Source organism: Conger conger, chromosome 3 (assembly GCF_963514075.1).
Source record: "Conger conger chromosome 3, fConCon1.1, whole genome shotgun sequence".
In the NCBI taxonomy this organism is placed as follows: Eukaryota; Metazoa; Chordata; class Actinopteri; order Anguilliformes; family Congridae; genus Conger; species Conger conger.
Window position 1 is genome coordinate 31896937 of NC_083762.1, and position 24673 is coordinate 31921609.

Below are 24673 nucleotides of genomic sequence, written 5' to 3' on the forward strand. Positions count from 1 at the left end.
TTTCAGGGTGTTGTTGTATTTATATTGTGTGTTTCTTTCCAGACATCCATGATGAGAATGGCTTGAAGCCAGTCATGGTGTACATTCATGGTGGATCGTACATGGAAGGCACAGGGAATATGATTGATGGCAGCATCCTGGCCAGCTACGGGAACGTCATCGTGGTGACCATCAACTACAGATTAGGAATTCTGGGTGAGTTGACTCTCTTTTCTCTAAAAATGGCAAGTGGACACGACACCTAAGTAAATAGCTTGGGGGGAAAAATGCAGTAAATAGCTTGGGAAACAAATGCAGAAAGAACAAACAAAACACAGATTGCATTTACCAAAACAACTAATTACAGAATCAGCAAATAGTTGAATTATTAACATTGGTTGGAGTGATCAAGGGGCTATTGAATAATTAGCTAGTTTAAACCAAAGAATTCTGCATCAGACAGTCCCAATCCCAAAGGGGCTCTGGGAGAGCAGGAATATGCTCACACATATACTGGGACATGGGCTCAATAGCCAACAGGATTGCTATTGTGTGTGAATAATACTTGAATGAACACACTGTTAATTTCCTTTGTGTGGCAAATATGGATCTGCACTTGCTCTATAGATTGTATAACATCCAATCTATAATAGTATTATTGGCCTACATCATGTACCTTTATTACAGGATCAAGAATATGAAAGGATATGCAATATTAACAAATTGATTATCCTAACCCCTAACCTGACCAGACCGGAGGATACAATTCTGAGGTTAAGCTAGACTCTGAATGTGGAGTAAAATATGACTCAGATGAATGCAAGCTCATTTGCCTTTTACCTTATCATAATGGGAAAGAACAATCATTTCTATCCAAAATGGTAGGGGCTCAATCCCACTGTCTCTGCGTAAAATGTGGCATATAAAATGTAGAAATTATGACATGATATTGATACCATATCTGATGAAACTGGGAATTAGCAAAGGAGAGAGTACAGGAGTTAGTTTTGTATGATATTTCAAATAGACATAAAACCTCTCTATTGAGACCAAAATCAAGAGCAGAATGCAGTTGCTCAGAGCATGTATGCTTTGGGAGCAATAAGACAGCTAATAGAACGTGTGAACATAGCACCGGGTCCAAAGCCATGGAAAGAACAATAAACAGGCGATGGTCCTCCTGAGAACCGACAGTTTCTGCGGACAGAGCAATACATTTAAGAGGATGGCATAGGATGGGCTTAGCTGATGCATAATTTACATTTCACTTATTTAGAAACGAGAACTGAAATGTTCACATCCTGGCCTCCAAATTCACACATCTGCTGTGATCCAGTTATTACTGCACTGGTCAAAGGTATGAGTCCACTTTGCATTGACTGTGCATAGGCCACCTTAAAGCTACAGGTTGAATTAACTTGATTTTTTGTTTCTAATTTCACACTCAGTTCCACTAAAATAGCACAGGCTTTTTTGAATTAGAGTACTTGATTAATCTAATTCACACAATCTCATTATTTTCTGTGAAGATTCCAAAAATGCTTGTGCATATGAAATTACTGAATCAATTGTCTGAATCAATATGAGAGGTACACAACTATTTAATTAACTATAAATCCATTTTTTGGGTGAATTGTACAAAATATTTTGAGCTTTTGAACTTATTTTATGGATTAAAGCTGAGTCTATCCCTCATGATAATGGGATGTTTTCGCTGTACAGTTACATGTAATCGAACTCTCATAGCGAGATTACATGTAGTGAAGGCAGAAAAAACCTACATAAGATTTACTGACTGGTTTTAATGGTTGAAATCTACAATTAGAAATCTGTTAATTTTACTGAGATATGTGAAATTTGTACAAAAAGCAGGAATAAAATATTATTATCATGTTTGAGTCAGTATTATTTGCATGCAGCATGTTGTGCTAACTGTGACAACATGGTAGTTCAGTAAGCTTGTCACTTTTTGTGTGACCATGTTGATCTAAAATATTTATGATTTAATTTCTGCCTCTCATCTTAGTAATACTGGCTCCCTGTGAACCTTTTATGAGTCTTTTGTTTTGTTATAGTCATGCACCTAAAAGCTAATTAAATTAATTTATCAGCACTAAACATAAAGGTTGCATTCAGACAAGGTAAATGTTCTCCTGCTGGCCATTTATTGTGTGTTGGAGCTGCCAAAGAGGAATGTGTTCAAAGATCTGTACACCAGCTCATTAATGCAAATATCTAATCTTCCAATTATGTGGCAGCAACTCAATCTATGAATGGATGCAGATAAGACGTACAGTCGTTTTTCAGATCAAACATCAGAATGCAGAATAAATTATCTTAGTGATGGGTTGATTGTTGGTGGTAGATGAGGTGGTTGGAGTATCTGAGAAACTGCTGATCTCCTGGTATCTTCATGCACAACAGTATAGAGTTTACAGAGAATGGTGCAAAAAAAGCAGGAAGACATCCACTGTCCAGTGACCAGTGAGTGGCGAAACACAGTGAGTTCTGTTCCTACATGTTACAACAGTGGTATGCAGAAGAGCATCTCTGAACATATACAGTATTACATTGAACCTTAAAGTGGATGCGTACAGCAGCAGAAGAACAAGAAATGTAAAAAAATAAGTAATAAGTACCTGTCTAAGTAATACTTTAATGAATATACAGTACACTCAGTGAGCTTTATTAGGTATTTATTAGACTGTAGCCTATCCACTTAGAGGTTTGACGTGTTGTGTGTTCAGGATGCTCTTCTGCATACCACTGTTGTAATGTGCGGCTATTTGCATTACTGTGACCTTCCTGTTTGCTTCAACCAGTCTGGCCCTTCTCCACTGACCTCATTAACAGTGCGTTTTTGCCTGCAGTACTGCTGCTCGCTGGATGTTTTTTTGTTTTTCGCACCATTCTCCGCAAAAACTCTAGAGACTATTCTGCATGCCAGGAGATCAGCAGTTTCTGAGATATTCAAACCACCCTGTTTGGCAACAACAATCATTCCAAGTCACATTTGATCACATTTCTTCCCCATTCTGACATTTGGTCTGAAAAACCATAACCATGTCTGCATGCTTTTGGCTGATTATATATTTGCATTAACAACTTGGTGTAAAGGTCTATCTAATAAAGTGCTCAGTGAGTTTATATTTCAATGTATTTAATGAGTATGTCCATTCAGATTTCCTACCAAATGTATTCTTCACCACAGAACATTAAAGGAATGTAAGTGCAAGCACACAAGAAGGATTATGACATTTAATCTTATGCCTCAGCAAAAATAAACACTGAACATTTTTTTCAACATTCAAAATTGCATTTATTATTTTTGGATCAGTGCTAAGATGACACACAAGCTGCTGCTACACTGACAAAGGCTGTTGCCTTGAGCTTCATTAATTTCTGTTATACGTCAGCAGCACATGGTGCTCATCTGCGGCTTTAGCTCTAACAGCACATGAGATGCTTACCAATAGGCTTCAAATCCAATAAAATATGCTTTCTAAATGGTCCTCTGTTTCTAGTGCTTGCTGCCTTTCTACATAATTACTGACAGCAAAGTTTTTTTAGCTGCACATGACAAATATAGTAACTTTTTGCTGTTATCAACTTCATAATTAAGTTAAGTGACTGAACCTGAATCTTTCCGAATATTAAAATGGATTTAGTTTTTGTTTAAATACGAATGGTTATTTTTCTCCTCAAAAGATAAGTGTGAAACAGTATTCAGGCAAATAATGATGGCTGCAATACTAGGGAATCTGGGACTGCTTTAGAGTGGACAGCTTGCTTGGAAGCTAAATTATGTTCCAAGCTATGTATGTTCCAAATGCATTGATACCAATTACCAGTTACAACTTGTGAAACAAATGGTCCTATTGCGAACATGGATTTTTCAAGAATTACTGTGTGGGCTTTGGTTTTAGGACTGCAGCTTTGTTCCTTGCCATTTTTCTCTGAAGATAGTAAACTAATATACATGAAAACATTTAAAACAGGAATCTGACCCAATGCTCATTTTATTCAACATGACAAGAATGCTTTCATTACATGTTTTCATGAACCCCAAACCAAGAACTGGGACAAAAACTAGGCTGGTTATTTTGTCACAACCTGTGAATTATTAGGATAAGAATGACCCTCTTCTGATAGCGCTCCTTTTGATAAATGTGGAAAATCAGAAATTACTTCCAAAAGTGTCTCATACTGGCAATAAAGTCACTTAATGTGTATATTTGTGAAAAATAGTATGTGAAATGATGTGTAATGAAATTTAAAGTAATATTAGCTGCATTCACCGAATGTAAATTTAAATATCGATGATTACCTTTATGCTCAGGGCAATTTCAAAACAACTTCTGGTCTATATTAGAAAAAGAAATGGAATAACAACTAGTCCATACAGTAGGTTGGCGTGGCGATTAAGGAACACTTGCTGTGACGATGTTGGTGGTTAGTTTGAATCCTGCTTGCATCGCTACAGTTGCACCCTTGAGCAAGGAACCAGAAAATATATGGTGACATTAAGCAAATTGATACTTAAAATCTAATGTGTCCTGCAGAAGGACGTCTTTGCTAACGGAATAAATAATGCAGTGATATAATCTTAATGGCATGCTCAGCCTGGCCTGAGCCGTGAGCTGGTACAGTGCCCCTCAGCTTTCCTGGCTTTAAATCAGTGCTGGGCCTGGAGCTCTCAGCTCCAGAAGGATAGACAGTGCTGAAAGGAAGTTGGCAAAGGGCATTGATTTCCAGATTTCCTGAGGAAAGTTCATAAAGTCAGCTGTGGCAGCTGAGTCACCATCCCTGATTGATGCGTGAGCTACGTTAGGCAGTTTGGTCAAGGGATACAGAATACACAGAATATCTTTGCTCCATAATATGTAGCATTCTTTTTTTAACAAAAATGTTGATATATCTGTTGTGCATTTCTTCTTGTTTTCCCATAAAGAAAGAAAGAGTCAATCAAATACAGACACCTGTGTACAAATATTGAACACATGACGCATGCCTCATTGAGGTAATTCCAGTTTACAGAATTTTAACATTTTCATCTCTGGGTTTTAGCACAAATGGTTTCCTCGTATCATAGATGATTTGCCAGAGATCATTGGTGTGCCAATTGCATGCAGTCAGAGAACAACACACACTGAATTCACACAATGTATAATGATCTACCCAGTTTGACCTGACTTTTATTGACACTCCCAACAGGCATTAATGTTTTTTTTCTTTTTTTTAACACAGACTACAATTTGTTCATAACCATGGCAACATGATATTCTTGAAGGTGATAACCTAATTTCTCAGGCTTTGCATTCTGATTCTTGGCTTTGTTTAACTGATCACCTTCGGATTAAAATTACTCCATTCAACGGAGCACTGTCAGGCTTGTTTCAGTTGAGCTTATTTGGATTAAATGCTTAAATTATGTGTGGAGGCATTTTTAAAATCACCATCAGTGTAGCCATTTCATCAATATGGGGCAAAACTTCTAAGGTAAAACACGTTCAGTGACATCACTAGCGTGTTTGACTTGAATCTGTGTTTCCCAGAAGGTAACGGGGGCTCAAACTCCACGCTTGAACGCAGACACTGGTTTATGGACGGCGACCCATCCAGGCAATCACATGACATTCCCAAGAAAATACGGTAACGTTAGCATACAGATATCACAGAACCGAACTTTGGTAGCCTGAGCAAAATTACAGACAGCTCTGATGGACAGCTTTTTAATTTTGATGAAGAAATACACCCTTACAGTTTTGAATCGGAATTTACAGAGGAAGAATTGCGTGAGCGAGACAGACAGACAGCGGAGGACGAGATAGCCGAAGAGAACCGAGAGGATTCATTGGAAGAAGTATCCACAACCAACGTTTCAGCTTGTTAACTAGACATTTACTTACTTGTCACTTAGTTGGCTTCCTGGACCCCTTGGTTGTGGATACTTCTTCCAATTAATCCTTCTATTGCTACAAAAGAAGTTGGTACTGCTGGATGTAGCAAGGGTTTGGAGTTATTATTGGCAGTGATGCAAACTCCATGTTCGGTTTCTGCCAACAGCTGTTGACCTCGATCCCATTCACCGCAGCAAAGTCTCAGTAACATTAGGCTTGGGTTCCCCACACTGACACCAATTTATGTTCCTACTTCTCTAAAATTATCAAAAACATCCAGTGAGCAGCAGTTCTGCGGGCAAAGATTTGATGTTAATGAGAGAGGTCAGAGGAGAAGGACCAGACTGATCCAAGGTGGTATGCAGAAGAGCATCTCTGAACACGCAACATGTCAAACCTCTAAGTGGAAAGGCTACAGCAGCAGAAGACCGATAAGTCTAAAAAATAAGTCTAATAAATACCTACTAAAGTACAAAACACAGCATAATTGATAGTATAAGTATTCACCCCCTTTGATACAGTATTTTGTAAGGGCACTTTTCGGTTCATCACTTTTTTCAGAGATTACAGTCTATTCACATAAGTCTCTCTCAGCTTTGCACATCACTTTTTTTACTATTATTCTTCGCAAAATTTCTCAATCTCTGTTATGTTGGATAGGGACTGTGAGTGAAAGACTGCAACAAATGTACTGCCACAAATGTTCAATTAGACTGAGGTCCGGGCTCTGACTTGGCCTCTTCAGGATATTGACCTTTGGTTTCCAAGCAATTTCTGTGTGAATTAAGCTTTGTGTTTTGGGCCATTGTCCTGCTGGAAGTGCAATCTTCTCCCTCAGTCATAGTTCTCCTGCAGGCTTACTGCAGCAGGTTTCCCTCCTGGATCTCTCTGTACTTTGCTGCATTCAGTTTTCCCTTTAGCTTCACAAGCCTTCCAGGCCCTATTGTTGCCCAGATCATGCTGTGGGCACCAACTTTTCTGGCAGGACTTGACAGAAAACACAAAATTACACCAATATGTATCAATAAAGTGATATATTAAATAAATAAATTTTCGTTTTATAAAATACTCTTCACATCAGTATGTTCCAGGAGCCTGAACAGTTGTGTGTGTTAGAAATATTTTCCTAGTACATACAACACACAGTCCAAGTATGTACATGTAAATTGCATGAAAACACATGGAAAGATATATGTTTTCAACTGTTTCTTGAAAGGCTCTGGCCTATGTGTTTAACAACTTTCCATTTAACTTTCAAATTAAAATGATAGACTATATTGGACTGTGTACCTGTGAATGTGGATTGCAGTCTGTCAGAATTTGACAGTGGTACAATTTATTTTCTCTTGGCTCTGTACTCCCGCACATTGGATTTGAAATGCAACACCGAGAGGTTACAGTAGAGACTGCGGATTTCAGGGTATTTACATCCTTATTGGGTGATTCGCATAGGAATTACAAGGCTGAGGAATAATATTTTTTAAAAGGCAGTCATAGCCAAACAGTGTGCTTACCAAAACAAACTGTTATATCATGGCAAATACGTACAACATCTGAGCACTTTTTAGCAGAAGGAATATTATGTTCTCACAGGTACATTTTGATGCAGTTTTTATATCAAATGTCTACTGGGGGTACTAAAGAGAAGTTTAGCCCTTAAATTACTGGACAAGAGGCATGGATGATCATGAGACAGGCATGACTATTCTGCTGGTTTAGAGTAGTGGTTCCATCTAGTAGTTAGCATTTCAGTTTCTCCCGTTTGCGATCTGTGTTCAAAAACCACGTTTATACAATAATATTTTGGATTCTTTGCCGTAAATACAACAAACTATATTATTATTATATCGAAAATAAGAGGTGGATTTGGGGAAAAGCAATCTTAATTTAACGTTCTGTTGTTCAATTCACAGTCACCAGTCACATGATGCTAGTCTACCTAATATGTAAAAATGAGAAATTACGCAGGATTTCAAATGCTTGTAATGTTACAGTCCTTAACTTACCACCCCTAGTGGACATTTTGTTTTATGCCATCGGGCTGAACGTGGGCTATAATAGATTAAATAGGCAGCTACAAGAATTAATTGTAAAAATGAATATATTGACTATAAGGTGCTGGAAGTTAATGGATATCACATCCCACTGAATGATGAGAAGGAATGCGAAGAAAATATATATCTCAAGATATACAAATCATTTAGAAAAATAATGCCAAACCCAAAGATACAAACCCATCATAAATGACTGATGGGGACTGTTACAACAATGCTTTGCATTGCACTGCTGTCACACGATTGGCTGATTAGATAATTGCATGAATAAGTAGGTTTACCTAATAAAGTGCTCAGTGAGTGTATTTGCACCAAACTAGATTCCAGTCAACTGGTTATTCTGAATGGATGCTGGTGGATAAATCAATACATTTCAAACTCTTAGGATGATGCACTGTGAATTAGTCAGTAGAGAACAACAATTGCTTAGACCCATTTTAATGATCTGCAAAAGTTGTCATACATTAAATACTGTAGATCTATGAGGGACTGACCTTGTAATCTGTGTTAAATGAACGTAATCTGTCAAACAGTCTCAATAAATCTATGTTTCTGGCACAGTTAATTGGGCAATTTGATCTTTAAAAATAGGAAATTGCAATGCATCTGTCAGATAGAGGTATGTTAAATGTAGGATTCATTATGCTGGAAAATTAAATGTGTCCATTATGCTTTTATGCATGGTATGAAATGTATCTATCTGATGGGACATTTTTCTTAGCATATATTCTCACTAGGTTATGCTGCTTGGACACTTCTGCCTTGGTACACCTGCCGATCAATAGCCCATGTTCTAGGAACATTTCTCTACTAAACTGCAGTGGTCCACAACAGTTATGCTGCAGTCTAGTTTTTACTAGAATATTTTATTTCCCTTCTCATAATTTCTTTTGGGGGGGATAGAACTGCTTTTGCTTTTTCCTTCTTTGAAACAGAGCCCTAAATGCACATGCAATATTGGATATACAGTAGGTTCGTTCAGCTCAGAAATTATGTTCAGAAACAAAATGAAAACAAAACAGTCTTTTAAGAGTGCAAGCAAATAACATTCAGTTTGGCGTGACTTCAAAGACCCATGGTGGCCACCACTGTGTAGCTTTCAATGTGGGATTTGTAAAATGTATTTTATTGTACCTGAAACTAGGTGGGTAAACTGAGATCAGAATTGTCATTTACATTGAAGAACTGGGGCCTATATCACAGAAGTATCTCAATTTAGCCAAGCAAGATTCAAGACAGCCAGGTGAACAAATCCTAAACACATAATCACATAATCACAAATAACAGGTATCCGAGCTAGTTATAAACTTGCTCCGCCAATCTGGGAGTTACCATGGTGACTTAGTCCGATCAAAAGAGAGAGACTTTCGTAATACTAGAAACTGTGGACAAAGCACAAAGTTCTATCTGGCTACCCTTCTTAGTTTGCTTCATGATATAGGCCCCTGGTGAACAAATGTAGGAAATAAAACAGATTGCTATGGCTTATCAGATATAGGACATGATTAGGTTATGCTAATACCAAACGGCTCATACGAATCAATATCCATGGTGAAAATACCATTTTGCCAGTCCACCATCTCACAACATGCTTACGCTGGCCGGAAAATAGAGCCCCATGCCACGATCAAAGGAAATTTGAGATGGGAAAAAAGACTCAAGGTGACTGAGACTGCACTGTATTTCTGTAGTTTGTTGGGGGCTAACATTGCGGAGGACATATAAGCCGTTCTCGGATATTGTTTCCCATGTGGAAATGATGCCAATTCTCAGCTTATTATTTATCTTATTATTCAAACTGGTTTCACATGTGTTTGTTTTTGTAATTTGATCTTAAATGTAGGCGAATGTAACCATCTTAGTTCTCACATTGCAAGATAAATATTACATTGCTATGAAAATTTTAAACATGTTTACATTTCCTTCTCAAAGACCAAAATCTCCTAAAAAAAAAAAGGTGAGAAATGATTTTCCATGCCTGTAGCAATGGTTTATATTTAACTTGACTAAATTAAAATTATGTTTTAAACTTAATTTTAATCCATAGACATGGAAAATAAATAAACTTCAGCTTGGATTTGTGATTTATTGAATATTATTAAGGTTTAGCAGTATGAGATCTTCTGATCCTGAATCTATTAAATTCTCAGTGCATCCCTTGGATAGCATAGCCAGTAAGTGAAGACATTCAAGGATATGGTGACAGTCCATATTGCACTTATGACTGTTCCAGGTAGAGTGCATTGCAGTAATATCGCTCTGCTATTACATCACAGTGCCATTAGGCCTTAAGAGAAGCAGTACATTTCTGGTGTTTGCTTTTATTACAAAATGGTACATCAATGGTACATCATGGGACATGGTATTGAACTGCTTGCCCAAGGAAAGGCCCTGCAATACTTTAGCCATACTGGTAAAACATGAATAAAAAGGTGCTCTCTCATGTTTTCAATGGAACAGATGGTAGGAGACGCTTTGAACGATACAATGTCTTTATCAGGTCTCTATTTTTTGCTGAGATTAGAGAGGATATTTCATGGTGTAAAACAATACACGGTCTGGATAAGGTTAAGAAAAGGGCAGTTTAAAAGCAAGATTTTAAGATTGGGTTCTGGAGCTTGGGTAGTACTAAATGTAATATGTTCATTTTGCTAAATATGGGCATGTTACAGGGCCTATTAGTAAAATATAGTAGCAAATAATTAGAAAAATGTGGCAGAAATAGCCTTCAGCCATGTCTGATTGAAATTTGAATTATTTTTTTAATCTGAGTAATTTCTTTAAGGCAGAATACTTCAGAAATCAAATATATGTGTTCTTCCATCTGCAGGGAAGAGAGATGCCAAAGTCTAAAATATCAAAGCACATGCTGAACAAACATTACATTACATTACATTACAAAGCAATTAGCAGATGCTCTTATCCGGAGCGACGTACAATGAAGTGCAGATCGAACACAGGAAGTGCGAAGAGGACCCTAGAGGACAGTATGGTTCCGAGTCCGAGCGTGACAATTCAGATACAATTGGAATCCTTACATCAACTTACGACTAGCATACTACGGTTGGCAGCTTGAATACCCCGAGTATAACAATACAATAACATACAAAAACACAACCAGTAAACAAAAAGAAGCTTTGATCTTTATGACATAACATTGACAGGATTGTATATATTAACTTAATTTGATCTAAAAAAAAATATATATACTCTCATCTGTATATTCATTCTCCTCTGCGAATGCAGTGATATTTCTATCATCTGTCCATCATCTGAATATGACAAATTATACCTCATACAAGAAGCTTAGCATGTTTTACATTAGTTTGGTATTGAAATGACCTAGCAATGCATTTAATCAACAATACGAAGACAAGATTTGCTTAGGTATAGTGCCAGCAAATTGATATTTTTTTTCTAAAGTGGCTGAACAGATTACGAAATAAACTGGTAGTAAGAAATTAGTCATAGCTTCATAACCAGGTGGGATATTTGGTTCCATAAATATTCATTCATTCATTCAGTATCCTAACCCGCTTATCCTGAACAGGGTCGCAGGGGGGCTGGAGCCTATCCCAGCATACATTGGGCGAAAGGCAGGAATACACCCTGGACAGGTTGCCAGTCCATCGCAGGACACACACACCATTCACTCACACACTCATACCTATGGGCAATTTAGACTCTCCAATCAGCCTAACCTGCATGTCTTTGGACTGTGGGACGAAACCGGAGTACCCGGAGGAAACCCACGCAAACACAGGGAGAACATGCAAACTCCACACAGAGAGGCCCCGGCCGATGAACCCAGGACCTCCTTGCTGTGAGGTGGCAGTGCTACCCACTGCACCATCCGTGCCGCCTTCCATAAATATATCTGTATGAAATAATTTGCCAAAAAAACTTTCTACCAAACTGGAATTATGTTGGCCAAACGTGCAATAAAAGTGAGCTAAGGAAAAAAGCAAACAATGTATTTATTCATGCAACTTCAGAATTTTATATTTTTGTTCTTATGTTGGAACATGATGTTTTGACATAGATAAATGGTATCAAGGATTGTTACCATTTCTTTTATTGCCCGGCTTTTCAAACAAGAGGCTGATAAGCATCTAAACTGCTGTTCTTGCTAGCGGTTAATTTTTTATAATCTGCATCTGCGGTTTTGCTACATTGGAGTTTTTTTAGTATTCTAGGAATGACCAAACAGCAGAATTGGGAATAAATGCAATCTAAGTGACTTTTACCGTGGGATGATGGTGCCAGATGCGTTGGTTTGAGTATCTCAGAAACAGCTGATTTTCATGCACAAGTATACAGAGAATGATGCGAAAACAAAAAACATCCAGTGGGCGGCAGTTCACTGTGGGAAAAAAACTCCTTGTTAATGAGAGATATCGGAGGAGAATTGCCAGACTGGTTCAAGCTGACAGGAAGGTGACATTAACTCAAATGGTCATGCAATGGTATGCAGAAGAGCATCTCTGAACACACAACACGTCAAACCTTTGGGATGGGTTAGAGCAGCAGACTAATAAGTCAAAAGAATACATCTCATAAATACCTAATAACTGAGTGTAGTTCCTATAACAAGATAGCATTGTTTTTAGATAAAAAGGAAAGTTTTTCCTTCTTAACAGGTTTCTATAACTTCTAAATCAATAGCGCGTTTGTAGGTTTAGTATACTAATGCAAAACAGAAAACAGATTGACACATTAATAGTAAACAAAACAATTGTGTATTGTTATAATTTCGTTTTAATTATATTGATATTTAATATTTTCTTTCAAAATGTCTAATACTCTGTCATTCAACTGAAAGGAAGAGCACGATCTACAGAGTGATGTGTTTAATATTCAAAATCCCATGAAGCTGACTTTAGGGAACATTAAGTCAGTTCAAGGTGTGATGGATGACAGTGCCGTTTTCACTTTCCTCAGAAGCCAAACAGAAGGTGTTACATCTTCCAGCTAGTCACATTCCATTTGTCAAGGCCATTGTCTGTATGGGTCAATGCCTCATTAAAGAAAAGCAAAAGTATGTTTATGTCTGTCTGGAATAAATTGCATCGTGACAGTCCTGTATCACGGGAGCTGATTTCAATTAACCTTTATCACAGGCCAGGTTGCGGTGATGTGATTCACTCCGTGTGGTTGAAGGTCACTGAGACCTCATTTTTTTCTGGGTGCTCGACGGTGATGCTTTCATTTATCAATGGGTTGTGGGATGGAGCTCTTATTGACATGATTGCCGCCATTTCAAATATGAGTTCCCTGCTTTGCGTTGTTGGAGCCTCGGCTTGTGCATCTGGTGTTACCAGTCTCACAAAATGGATTTCAACAGAGAGGAACGTGAAAGACATGCTTAAGTGTAAAGTGATGATTCCTGTGAGCTTGATCTACTTGGGTTAATGAAAAAGTTCTGTTACATCCAGAAAATGAATACACAGCACTGAGATAAATAAGCCTTTGCAAAACGTTCAACTTTATTAACAGATGTATCCATAGAAATCCATGGCTGGTGGTAGCACCAGTATCTTATTTAAAGACCCACTTTGGCAGGAAATGTGCCCTGTTTCTGTTTCTTGCTTTTTTCATTCAAAAAATAAATACTTGCATCTGTATTCAATTTTAGTCTCCAGTGCTAAAATTCAGATAAAACATCTGAATTTAACCCCTTAAGCAAAGCCCCTTGACACATGCTTATAAATGAGGTATGCAAAATGAAATGTTTAAAGGTACAATGGTAATATTTTTGTGTTAAAACATTGTTACCGGACCATTGTAAATCCCTTCCTATCATTGAAAAAGGCTCACTCACATGTTGACTCACCCTCTGCCTGCATTTATAGTCCTTAAATTTGGGTTTAAAAATATACAGTTGACGGACCGACGCTCTGTAACAAAACATTGTATAGCTGTGCAATAATTAAAACTCATTGGTTGAAAATTGGTTGTAATTGCCACAGCTAATGGTACTGATAATTAGTTCAACATCAGCGCGTTCACAGAGAAGGGGGAGGAATAAACAGTGTTGTGGTTTGAGGGTATTTGTTGCTGCATTTTGTCTCTTGACCATTCAAAGTCCAAAATTACCTATTGTACCTTTAATATGCTTGAACCCATTGGCTACAGGCACTGTTGTGCATTTGGTCTACTGGACCCTTGTCATGAAAAGGACACTGGCATTACCTTGTATATTGTAGTATGTGGATTTCCACAAGGCAAATTTAATTGCTTTCAAACGGTATATCCTGTTACCATAGTGATGGAAAATTGCACCGTGAAAAAGGAATGAATTAAAAAAAACCCACACTGGCCCAGGTGAGACTTAAGGTGTTAAAGACACATTTAAAGGCCATTAGCTGGTATCTAAATGTAGGAAATTCTCGGCTGGAGGCAGATTGCGCAGCCCACTGGAAGTTGCTACCCAGGTATGGACAGGGCACTGGCACATCATCTCGTTTACCTTTTTGTTGTCTGTGTATTGTGGTTTTCATTGAGGTTTTCCTGCTTCACAATTCAGCTAAAAATATATTTACTATGCTCGGCCTTGTAGATCCAAGCTATGGTCTATGGTATGGTTATGACAAACAGTTAAATATAATAGGATGCATCCAAAATATTTTGGCAACCTCTCAAACAGAAGGACTAAATAATGTAAGGCCAGATATTGTTTAATGTTATGCAGTCATTACATTACATTATGGGCATTTGGCAGACGCTCTTATCCAGAGCGACGTACAGTTGATTAGATTAAGCAGGAGACAATCCTCCCCTGGAGCAATGCAGGGTTAAGAGCCTTGCTCAAGGGTCCAACAGCTGTGTAGATCTTATTGTGGCTACACCGGGATTAGAACCACCGACCTTCCGTGTCCCAGTTATTTACCTTAACCACCTCGCTACAGGCCGTCATCTTTGAAAAAGATTGTGAGAAGGTGGTGGTGCAGCCAGGCAGTGACTATTCTGAGAGGAAATTGCAGGATGTTGGGTCGTTTGCAATTTACAAAAAAAAAATAGGAAAGAGGAACACACATTGTGACTCATGTCAGGGGATACGGTTTAAGTATTTGTTTTTTATTTTGTGCTTGACCTGCCATTACTCGGTTGTCTTAAGTGGATACAACCTAACAAAAACTTTAATTTCCTGTTGTTCAACTCTGTATGCCTTTAGCGCCTGCACGGTAAATGTCACAGGCTCACATTATTTCAACAGTTGGCTACCATAAATGGCAGAAAGGCTATCTTAACCCTCCTATTATGTTAAGAGTTTATGACCACTTTTATGTTTGTGGCCAAATTGACCCCAACAGTTATAAACGCAAAATTATTGCAAAAGAAACATCTTGTTAATTTTGTGTGTTATACAGTTACAGAGGGTTAAAATAAGCCCATACAACACATACAAATTTGGTACAGGACTTCTGAAAACTAAAGCATTATGTTTATTTATGTTATTAGTATTTACTATTTAATCCCACCAAAATAGAAAATCTAAAAAATCATGCAGTATCATGATAAAAAAAAAGGTTGAACTGATTTTTAAGAGATGAACACTAAATGGGGATGAACATTGAATGGGGTCAAATTCACCCCAAACATAATAGGAAGTTAATTTAGGTAAACCAAACAGAGATTAATAACTGCCACTATTTACTTGCATTAATTCCCCTGTTAGCTACAAAAATAGATACAAACAATCAAAAGGAAAATGGCAATTTACGACAAAGGTTTACTAATGACTACTTGCTGGACAATGTGAAAATCCTTTACAATGTAACTAAATTTCAGGCACAAACAAAGAAAGAAATAGGTGGGAAGGAGTTGTCAGTTGAAATAATAATTTAACTTCAACTAAAACTGTACAGTAAATGTGTCATAACCTTTTATGTACAGTTTAATGTCATGATGGTTGTTCTAACAGTTGGGCTTCAACTAGCACAGTGCTAGATATGGCAAGCAACATAAGCTGTCATGTCAAAACATGTTAAGACATGTTATGGCTTCTGCAGCTTTATGGATAATAGCATTGTAACACTGTTTGAAATGCACTGTCAAGACTTTTTATGTGTGGCATTTTCTTATGCTTAAGACAGCTATCATAACACTTTGGTTACAGCAAGCACAAGTATCTAAATTTGGCTTTTAATGACATCTAGACAGAACAGGGTCGAACCCGTGTTTGATATCTCATGTATATCCAAGGTATTGTGTGAGAAAGGGGTATTTGTTCTAATTTCTAATTTCATACATGATTTATTGTAAACCTCCGTCAGTAAGAAGAGACAAGACATTTCCTAGTGCCTGCTATTCCCATCTCCCACCTAAACAAATAAAATTTTTCAAACATTGTGTTCTGTGTCAATTTGAGGGTTGTACAACATTGTTATTATCATAGCCATATACCGCAGCCTTGTAAAATGTAGCAGTAATGGTTTGTGCTTTCTGGGCTGTTATAACCTTCCAGTGTGGGCATTAAAACCACAGAGTGGCTGTGTAGTACTCTATCATTTGCTCAGGGTATAGTATAAAATTGGGAGGGGGAGAAATGAGACTGGGCAAATTAGAAATATTCACCATTAAATATAACAAGGGTGCAGCACAGCATGTACTTCACTTACTAAATTGGACTTGGTCATGAAAACCTTGTTCTCTGCCACAGCAGAAATATCACAGAAACACAATTGTTATAGCTATTAGTAGCTAAGACTGTAATTTTCTCTTTTGGCCAGCTACTAGAAGGTCCTTTGAGAAACCTTTGAGCTTTTGAAACATGCTGAATTGGCATTGACATTGGTCAAATAACTGCCTAAACTTATACATTGCTTTTTTGCCTGCTGTCTGGTTAAGTGCTTTCCGGAGAATGGAACCGCATGAATCTGGTGGAGTGGACACAAGAAAAGAATAATATGTTTGTAACACCTCGCGGGCAAAGTTAGTGTTTTACCAAGGTGGTGCTAATTACCATTGACTTCTGCATAAAATCCTGTTATGTAATTAAATTCATTAAAATCATAGCCATCCAAAATTAATATATATACATTTAATCTACACACAGAAAGCAGGTCCTGGTCAAGTACACACAAGGTCTTTATCTTTAGAGATATCTGTAGAATTCACCTTTTGAGAGAGAGGATGCTAATGTATTGTTCTTTAATGCAAACTGTATGTACTATCTCCTGTCATTGTCATCACCTTGACCAGTGCCCCCTTCCTGAATTAATCTATTCTTAGATATTTGTCACACTGAATGGTTTAAGATGTAATATTAGACAGATGGAAAATGAGTATACACAAGATACATTTTTGAGAATATTATTTAATTTATTCAATGAAAATGGTTATCATTTGTTGGTCAGTCAAATGACCCATGTGAATATGTCATTTCCCCGGTCATTATTCAACCAAATAACTGATAATTAAATTCAGCTGATCAAGCCAGGCTTGATTGCAGCCAGCCCTGTTGAATGTAAACCTCACTCACACACATATTGAACCTTTCCATCAGAGTGGTACCATGAAAAAATTTGAAAATCACATGTGAACGCCTAACATATTGAGACAACATATGTCAACTGAAAAAACATGTTTCTTCAGATGTGCTTTTTATGTTTTTATGTTATGTTTTCCACTTGAACAGCCAAATGTGAAAAATGCATTCGATAAATGCATGAAGTGCTTTGGTGTCGCATGCATCTTCCACATAAGATTCCCAAAAATGGGGACATGAACCTTCAAGTACTCGGATGTGCCGTGGTGGTCTGCATCTTCGCATCGCATTGGTAATTTAAAAACTGTGTTGGACAGCTGAATGTGAATGTGATATTTTCAGTTGAAAAAGTGTTGCACAATACTTTTTCCAATATTGCACACCTGTGGAGGACATAACAAAAGTATAGAGGTTTCGCTTTTTTTTGTTTTTACTGGTGTTGACAAACATGGATGGGACAGAGGAAATAATATCAGAAGAAATAAAAAAGTATTGTTTGTACAATTTAGGGACATATGAATTTAATAAATAGAACATACTCTCCCTGTTTTTCCCTCATTTGGTTTATGCGATGGATGGACAACGTTCATTTGTTCCTTTTCACAAATGTCAGAAGTTCAGGAGTTTGGTGTCTCCTTCCCATTAAAACAACAGAACCCCTCCCACAGGCCTTTGCTGAAGGAACCACACTACTAAGGATAAGGCTAAGGATATGGTGTGCCAAATTGGCAAAACATCACCAGGTACCCTAAAGGACCTATTTCTCCCACGTTACCTTCTCTAGAATGAACGATGACTGTCCAAGATTGGGAAGTAAGCAGAATTCTTTGCTACAACAACATAAATTTGTGGAAGGTTATTTTTGGAAAGATTGCGCTGAATCTACAGAAGATTGGACTTATACCGGATCATGATATACTGTATATATAGATTATTCAATAAATAAAAAATAAGCTTATTTGATTTTATTACACAGTAGACATATGCTTTTCATTTTCATCACACTGAAATGGTACACTTAAATATTTGTCTCATCCATTGCAATATTCAACATGTTAGTATTACATTGCACATTTTGCTACACAGTGCGGCCGTACTTAATATTAAAACTATTCCTTAAAAATAAAATGTGATCCTTTTCATGTGGAGACAGTTGCCTTGGCACAGTTGCTGTGGCACCCAGTCAGAGCACATTGCTTCTGCTGACAGTTGCTGGTGTCAGTGTTGCCTGATCATCACTGTCACACCTCTGTCTCCTTCTGGACTACCTGTCACCCTGACAACATCTAAACCTCCACCCACAGCTGCACACTTCAGTATGACAGAGGTTTAGTTCAAATGTCAGTTCTGTAATTCACAGTTTCTTTTGCTAGACTGGTATCTATAGGTTGAAGTGACATATAGACATGTGTGATAATGGCTGAACAGTTGAGTTTATTGCCATGGGATTGTAGGACACTATCTGAAGGTTGTCCTTGTCAATGTAGGTTCCAGAAAATGTAATACTAAATTGGCTTATTGCTGAGAATAAAAAGTTCCAGTAATGAAAATTATGAGATGTTTTTCCAAAAGATGAAATGGGTTATCAATCATTTGTATGTGCTGTCATTTCAGAAGGTGTCATAGACTATTCCATGGTTGCACCACAAGGGCTGATCCATTGCGGGATTTCACACTAACTTCTAGTCGTAATTATTCAACTAACAGTTACCATTTATTTGCTCTGACGTTTTAAAAGGCATGAGCTATACTTACAGACTGCACGTCATGTTTTTTTCCTTTTTTTCTATACAGGAAAGAATAAGCATTAGTCTATAAAGCTTCTTAGAAAATGAAGCCTGAAAAATTGGTTAAAAAAACTGCATACACAAACCATTCCTCCAGGAAAAGAGCTGTGCACTCCTGGCTTTTATCAGCAACATCATCAAATACCCTGCATCATGTTCAGCATTAGTATTACTGAAGGAAATTTCAATGTGACTTGTGCTTGTTATATTCTTAGCCTGCGCCTCTGTGGTATTCTCAGTGTCCTTGAAAAATTTGCAGAAAAAAATGATCTCGGGGCTGTGCATCTGCTTCTGTGACTAACGGCTCTCCGCCGTAACAATGAGTGAGAGGCTGTCCCGGAGAATCCCATCTCCTGGCGTGTCTGAAACTGGGCCTTTTGCTGTAGACCGCGGGGGCATTTCTCCCAAGCCGGTATAATGGATGCTTTATATCACAGGCTCTACATAAGAAGAGCCTCTGTCTGGCGTAGTCGCAGAGCCGAGGCACCATCTGGAGAAGTTAGTGTCAGGTGCAATGGATCATATACTTTCGTGCATCTTTCAGTTCCAAGGTCACTGCGGGGGAAACAAAAAACCCATGGGATCTCTGTCCAAAAAAGGACAAGATCCATCAAAATCAAAACAAATACCCACCAGAACCGGGAAATGGAACAAAAACGGGGGCATGGTGCCTCTTTGGTGTTCCCAGCTTTGACCTTTTCTGACACGGATAAAAGCTGAATTGCCATTGGTTGTTCACTTTGCAATCTGTGACTATAACTCAAAGTGGTGTTTTGGCATTTTATTAAAATCATTTCAGCTTTATAAAAACATAAATTCTGATGAAATCTGACTGGTGAAGTATCAAGATCTGTGTTCATGCACCATATCTGTCGTGCTGGAATGACACGTGTAAAAAAAGCAAGTTGGCTGTTGACCTTTTGAAATAAAAAAAAAAAAAAGCTTTTTGAAGGCTTTTTATTTTAGACGCATATAATGACTTTTAGAGACAGATTCTGTTTGTATTGAATCAACATTCATTTTGACAAAATAAAAGCATAGTTTTCTCCCTTCAGAGAGTTGGTGCCCAACAATAACCACAATTAACTTGCCAAAGTGTGTTTGTGAAAAAGAAATGCAGCGCAGTAACTGTGAATCAGAGTTAAGGACTGATTGATATTTGATTGAATTGTTAATTGAACCTGGGCCTTTGTCAGCTTGGCATGGGATTTTGGGCTCATGTCAGAGTCCTGCTGTGGCAAGTGTACGCATGATGTGTCTGTTATGCCCCCCATGTGCGGCCATTTTGTATATTATGCACCACACTGCTGCTGTAAACCTGTGACAATTTTGCTCATTTAAAAGTGTTATACATGTTGTCCTGGTTACTGGATTACTACTGGTTTTCCCCATTTTGTTCACCTGACTGTACATTCTATGACGGGGTTTGCAGCCATTTTGGAGAGTCACAGGTTGTGCTATTTTTCCACTCGTGATATCCAGACTGCCAGTTGCAACTATGGCCTGCAGCATTGCAGGGTCAGTCATAATTGGCACTAGCAGTGCCCGGGGAAAGTTTCAGTGCTTCTCCCCCTGGTTGCATGGGTGCCTGACTTGAAGACTGCTCCTGTGTGAAAACAAGCAATTGGCGTCACATGCTACAGAGGAGAGCACAAGCTTCTCATTGGGCTCTTGGACCGACAGGAGAGATTGCAGAACTAGCTGATAGGGAAAACTAGAATTGGGCTTTCATTCCAAAGTGGGGTGAAAATAGGGGGAAAAGTGTAAAAACTGCTTTAATTGACTAAGTGCTGAGTAATAATGCAATGTGGTATATCCCGTGGCTTTCCGGGACCAGGTTTCGGGGGCCAATTTTCTACAGTGTTTTGCTGAAGTATGATTTCAGTATGCTAATGCTGAATTCATTTACACTAATACAGCCAAACTATGTGGGAGAATTATCGTAAGTCAGCACATATATTGGTATTTGGAAGGAGTGCAAGTTTGAAAAAAATGGTTGTGCCGAGATTGCAAAATTGCTTGTGCTGAATGCGAGGCGGAATTTGGGCAGGGTCATTTTAGGTGTATGTGTTTGTGATAGTGCACAATGATTTACATTCAAACATGTATGCTTAATAATTAGAATAACTGATGGTCATAACCACTACTAAAAGTAAATATTTACAGTTTAAGGGCATACACCATCTGACCAGACTTTTGTTGCTTTGGATTTAATAAAACAATCTTTTTTTAACCCTACGAGGATGGAAGTATCTTCAAGTAGCAAGAGTCTGTTTTACCATTTTGCCATGGGTTGATGTCTTCCTGTGTGTGGAGAACACTGAACAGAATTAGCATGCTTGAATATGTGTGACTCAAACAGAGATTTTAGCATGAAATGGTGGCCATTATAAAGATTGACATATAAATTGCATCCACGAGAGTCAATCTCTCCATGAAAACTAATTTTCATTAGTATGAACCTCCTTCACTCTTTTGCCTTATTGAGTTAGTGTGAGCAAAGTAGTCATTATTGAAATACGCCACAGCATTAATGCAGTGGGTATTGATTGAATTGCACATGCCCATAAACAGTCTTAAGTATATTTGATTGAACCCTCTTGATAAATAATATCTGGCTTTTTCTTTTCATTCACAGACTTTTTTATAAAACAAAAATATAAAAATATGTACCTGTTGTGTCATTAGGTAAGTAATAAATCCCCCCTCCCTCAGAAATGAAAGATGCAATCATGTAGTCCTGTAATCATATGATTAAATGTATACATTCACTGAGCACTTTATTAACAACACCTGCACACCTACATATTCATGCGATTATCTAATCAGCCAATCCTGTGGCAGCAGTGCAATGCATAAAATCATGCAGAAACAGGTCAGGAGCTTCAGTTAATTTTCACAACAACCATCATAATTGGGAAAAATGTGATCTCAATAATTTTGACCGTGGCATGATTGTTGGTGGCAGACGGGCTGGTTTGAGTATTTCTGTAACTGCTGATCTCTTGGGATTTTCATGCACAACAGTTTAGAGTTTACTTAGCATGGTGGAAAAAGTGCCTTGTTAATGAGAAAGGTCAGAGTAATGTAAATGTGGTATGCAGAAGAGCATCTCTGAATGCGTCAAACCTCGATGTAGATAGGCTACAGCAGCAGAAGACGTAATAAGTCTTTAAAAAAAAGTCTAATATATACCTAATAAAGTGCTCACTCAGTGAATTATATACTGACTGTATATATATACACAATAAGGTCCAGAATTATTGGCATCCTTGACAAATATGTACAAAAAGTACTGTAAACTAAAACCAACAATACATAAACTTTCTTTTCCAAGTAGTGCTTTATTAATGACTCAGAGGAATCAATCAAAAATAAAAATGTATTTCCCAAAAAAAACAGGTTTCACAACCGGGACCCCAAGTTTAAAACTTTCTGCATCCACCACTGCAAACCTGGAGTTTTTTCCTATAATTTGTTATAATGTTAGAGAACACATTTGGACAGATTCCTAGCAGCAGATCAATTTTCTGCCAACATTTCCTGGTACTTTGTTGAATTAATTATGCCACTGATCTTAAATAGCACCCCTGGACGACTAGCAGCAAAACATTTCCAAAACATCAATGACCCACTGCCATATTTGACAGCAGGTATGAGGTGCTTCTCTTTGTTTGCTGCCAAACAGGTTAATGCTGTGTATGGCCAAAAAGTCTCATCTGACCATAGCACTCTCTTCCAGTTATAATTACAGAGGCATTTGGCAAACTCCAGATGTTTGGTTTTGTTTATTGTGCTCAGTAAGGGCTTTCTTTGTGCTACTCCTCCACAGAGGAAGCATTTTACGGTTCTTTTTGAGACCCAGGTGACCCCAAGATGCAACCAATCTCTGCAATTCTTAAACCACGATCTTTGGGATCTTTATGGCCTCCCTCACCATCTTCTCTTTTGAACTGTTATTTCGCTTTGTTTTGTTGATGGATGAGAAAGGGATTTTGCATGCTTGTTACCTCATGTCTATATGCTTAACTGAAACAGGAAATGATGGAATGACTAATATAGCTCCTTTAGACTGGGATTAGAGTGGGAAATTCACAATTAAAAAATTGCGAATTTCACTTTGTTTTATTTTATTTTCAATATTTTTTTGGGGTGCATATAATTTTCAGAAAAAAAAGATTACTTACAAACATTGAAACATGGGAGTGAATTGAAACAAAAGTATTTACTGTAGTTTTCCCATATTTTTAAAAATAACTTACATTAGAACTGGAGAGCCATGGGATAGATTATTATCCATGTTGTTTATTGCATGCAGCCTTTTTTTTTCTGCAATACTATCAAGGGTGCCAATAATTCTGGAGCTGACTGTATGCATAGGTTGTGTACATTAAGCCTTAATACAGGTATTAAACAAAAAAGTGTAAATGAACCAGATTGAACGAGGCACAACATGCATGTCAAAGCAGAGGTATAATGTGACCTGATTGATTATAACTATGGCTAGCATGGCTGCAAGAGGTGACTTTTAAAAAGTTGTTGGGGAACATTTTGGTGGAGCTTCGATGACAAGTACTGTTTGACTATATGACATTCAAACAGAAATTCTATCTAAGGTGATGTCAGCATGGCACTCTGAAATAAAGACCAGACAAGGGTATTGGTGGGAAGAAGCTTATACTCCAGGATTGTGATGCATGCTTACAAATCAAATCATCTCTCATCAGTTGGCATGAGTAGACCTGCAGTTCTGTTAAAAATGGTGGTGGATCTTCTTAAGTAAGAACAGCCACATACACAGTTGTTAATCCTCAACAAGAGCTCTTTGATAATGATAGACTTGAACAATTAAAAAATATTTAATATAATGCAATGTTTAAAACAATATGGCACCATTTTTGTTCTAAGATCTACAATACAAGGGGTTTAGGGGGGTAAGCGAAAGGCTTTTATACAGTACAATGGACAACATATCTGTGTTGGCCACACAGATTATCAACATCTATTCAAATGCAAAGCATTCAGTTACAATATTCACTGTTTGTGATTTCATTATTTTGTTGTTAAACAAAGAAAAAAGATAAATTGAATTTCAGCCATGCATATTTCCATAAAATACTGGCTGTCCCACCTAACAAAATAATGTTTTGTATCCAGTTTTATTGAGTACATTCCTGCATAATTGCATCCCACATAAGCAATTTAACATATTATCTGACACCCTCATTTAACTGTTAATGTCATTTTCTAACCAAGATTGACAACCTGATAAAGTACCAGTAAAGTAAGTTTATGCAACTTTAGTTATATTAACGATATAACGACACCGTACCTTGGTGCAAGTTAGGACAACTGGACAACTCTTGTATGTGATGACTTATAAACCTTTTAAAAATGGTTTGTTGAATGAATTCATTTTTCTCTTTCTCACATTTTGAAATAGCATGACCTGTCAGGCATTTC

At 37.6% G+C, this 24673-nt stretch overlaps 1 protein-coding gene across 1 annotated transcript in view; it reads left to right on the plus strand.

Annotated features, from left to right (window-relative positions):
* The window catches only part of LOC133124153 (neuroligin-4, X-linked-like), a 72705-nt gene that overhangs the window by 14702 nt on the left and 33330 nt on the right, over positions 1–24673 (plus strand). The window contains exon 2 of the mRNA XM_061235102.1: positions 43–195. Coding sequence (XP_061091086.1) covers positions 43–195 — 153 coding nt within the window. The remainder of the gene's footprint in view (positions 1–42; positions 196–24673) is intronic.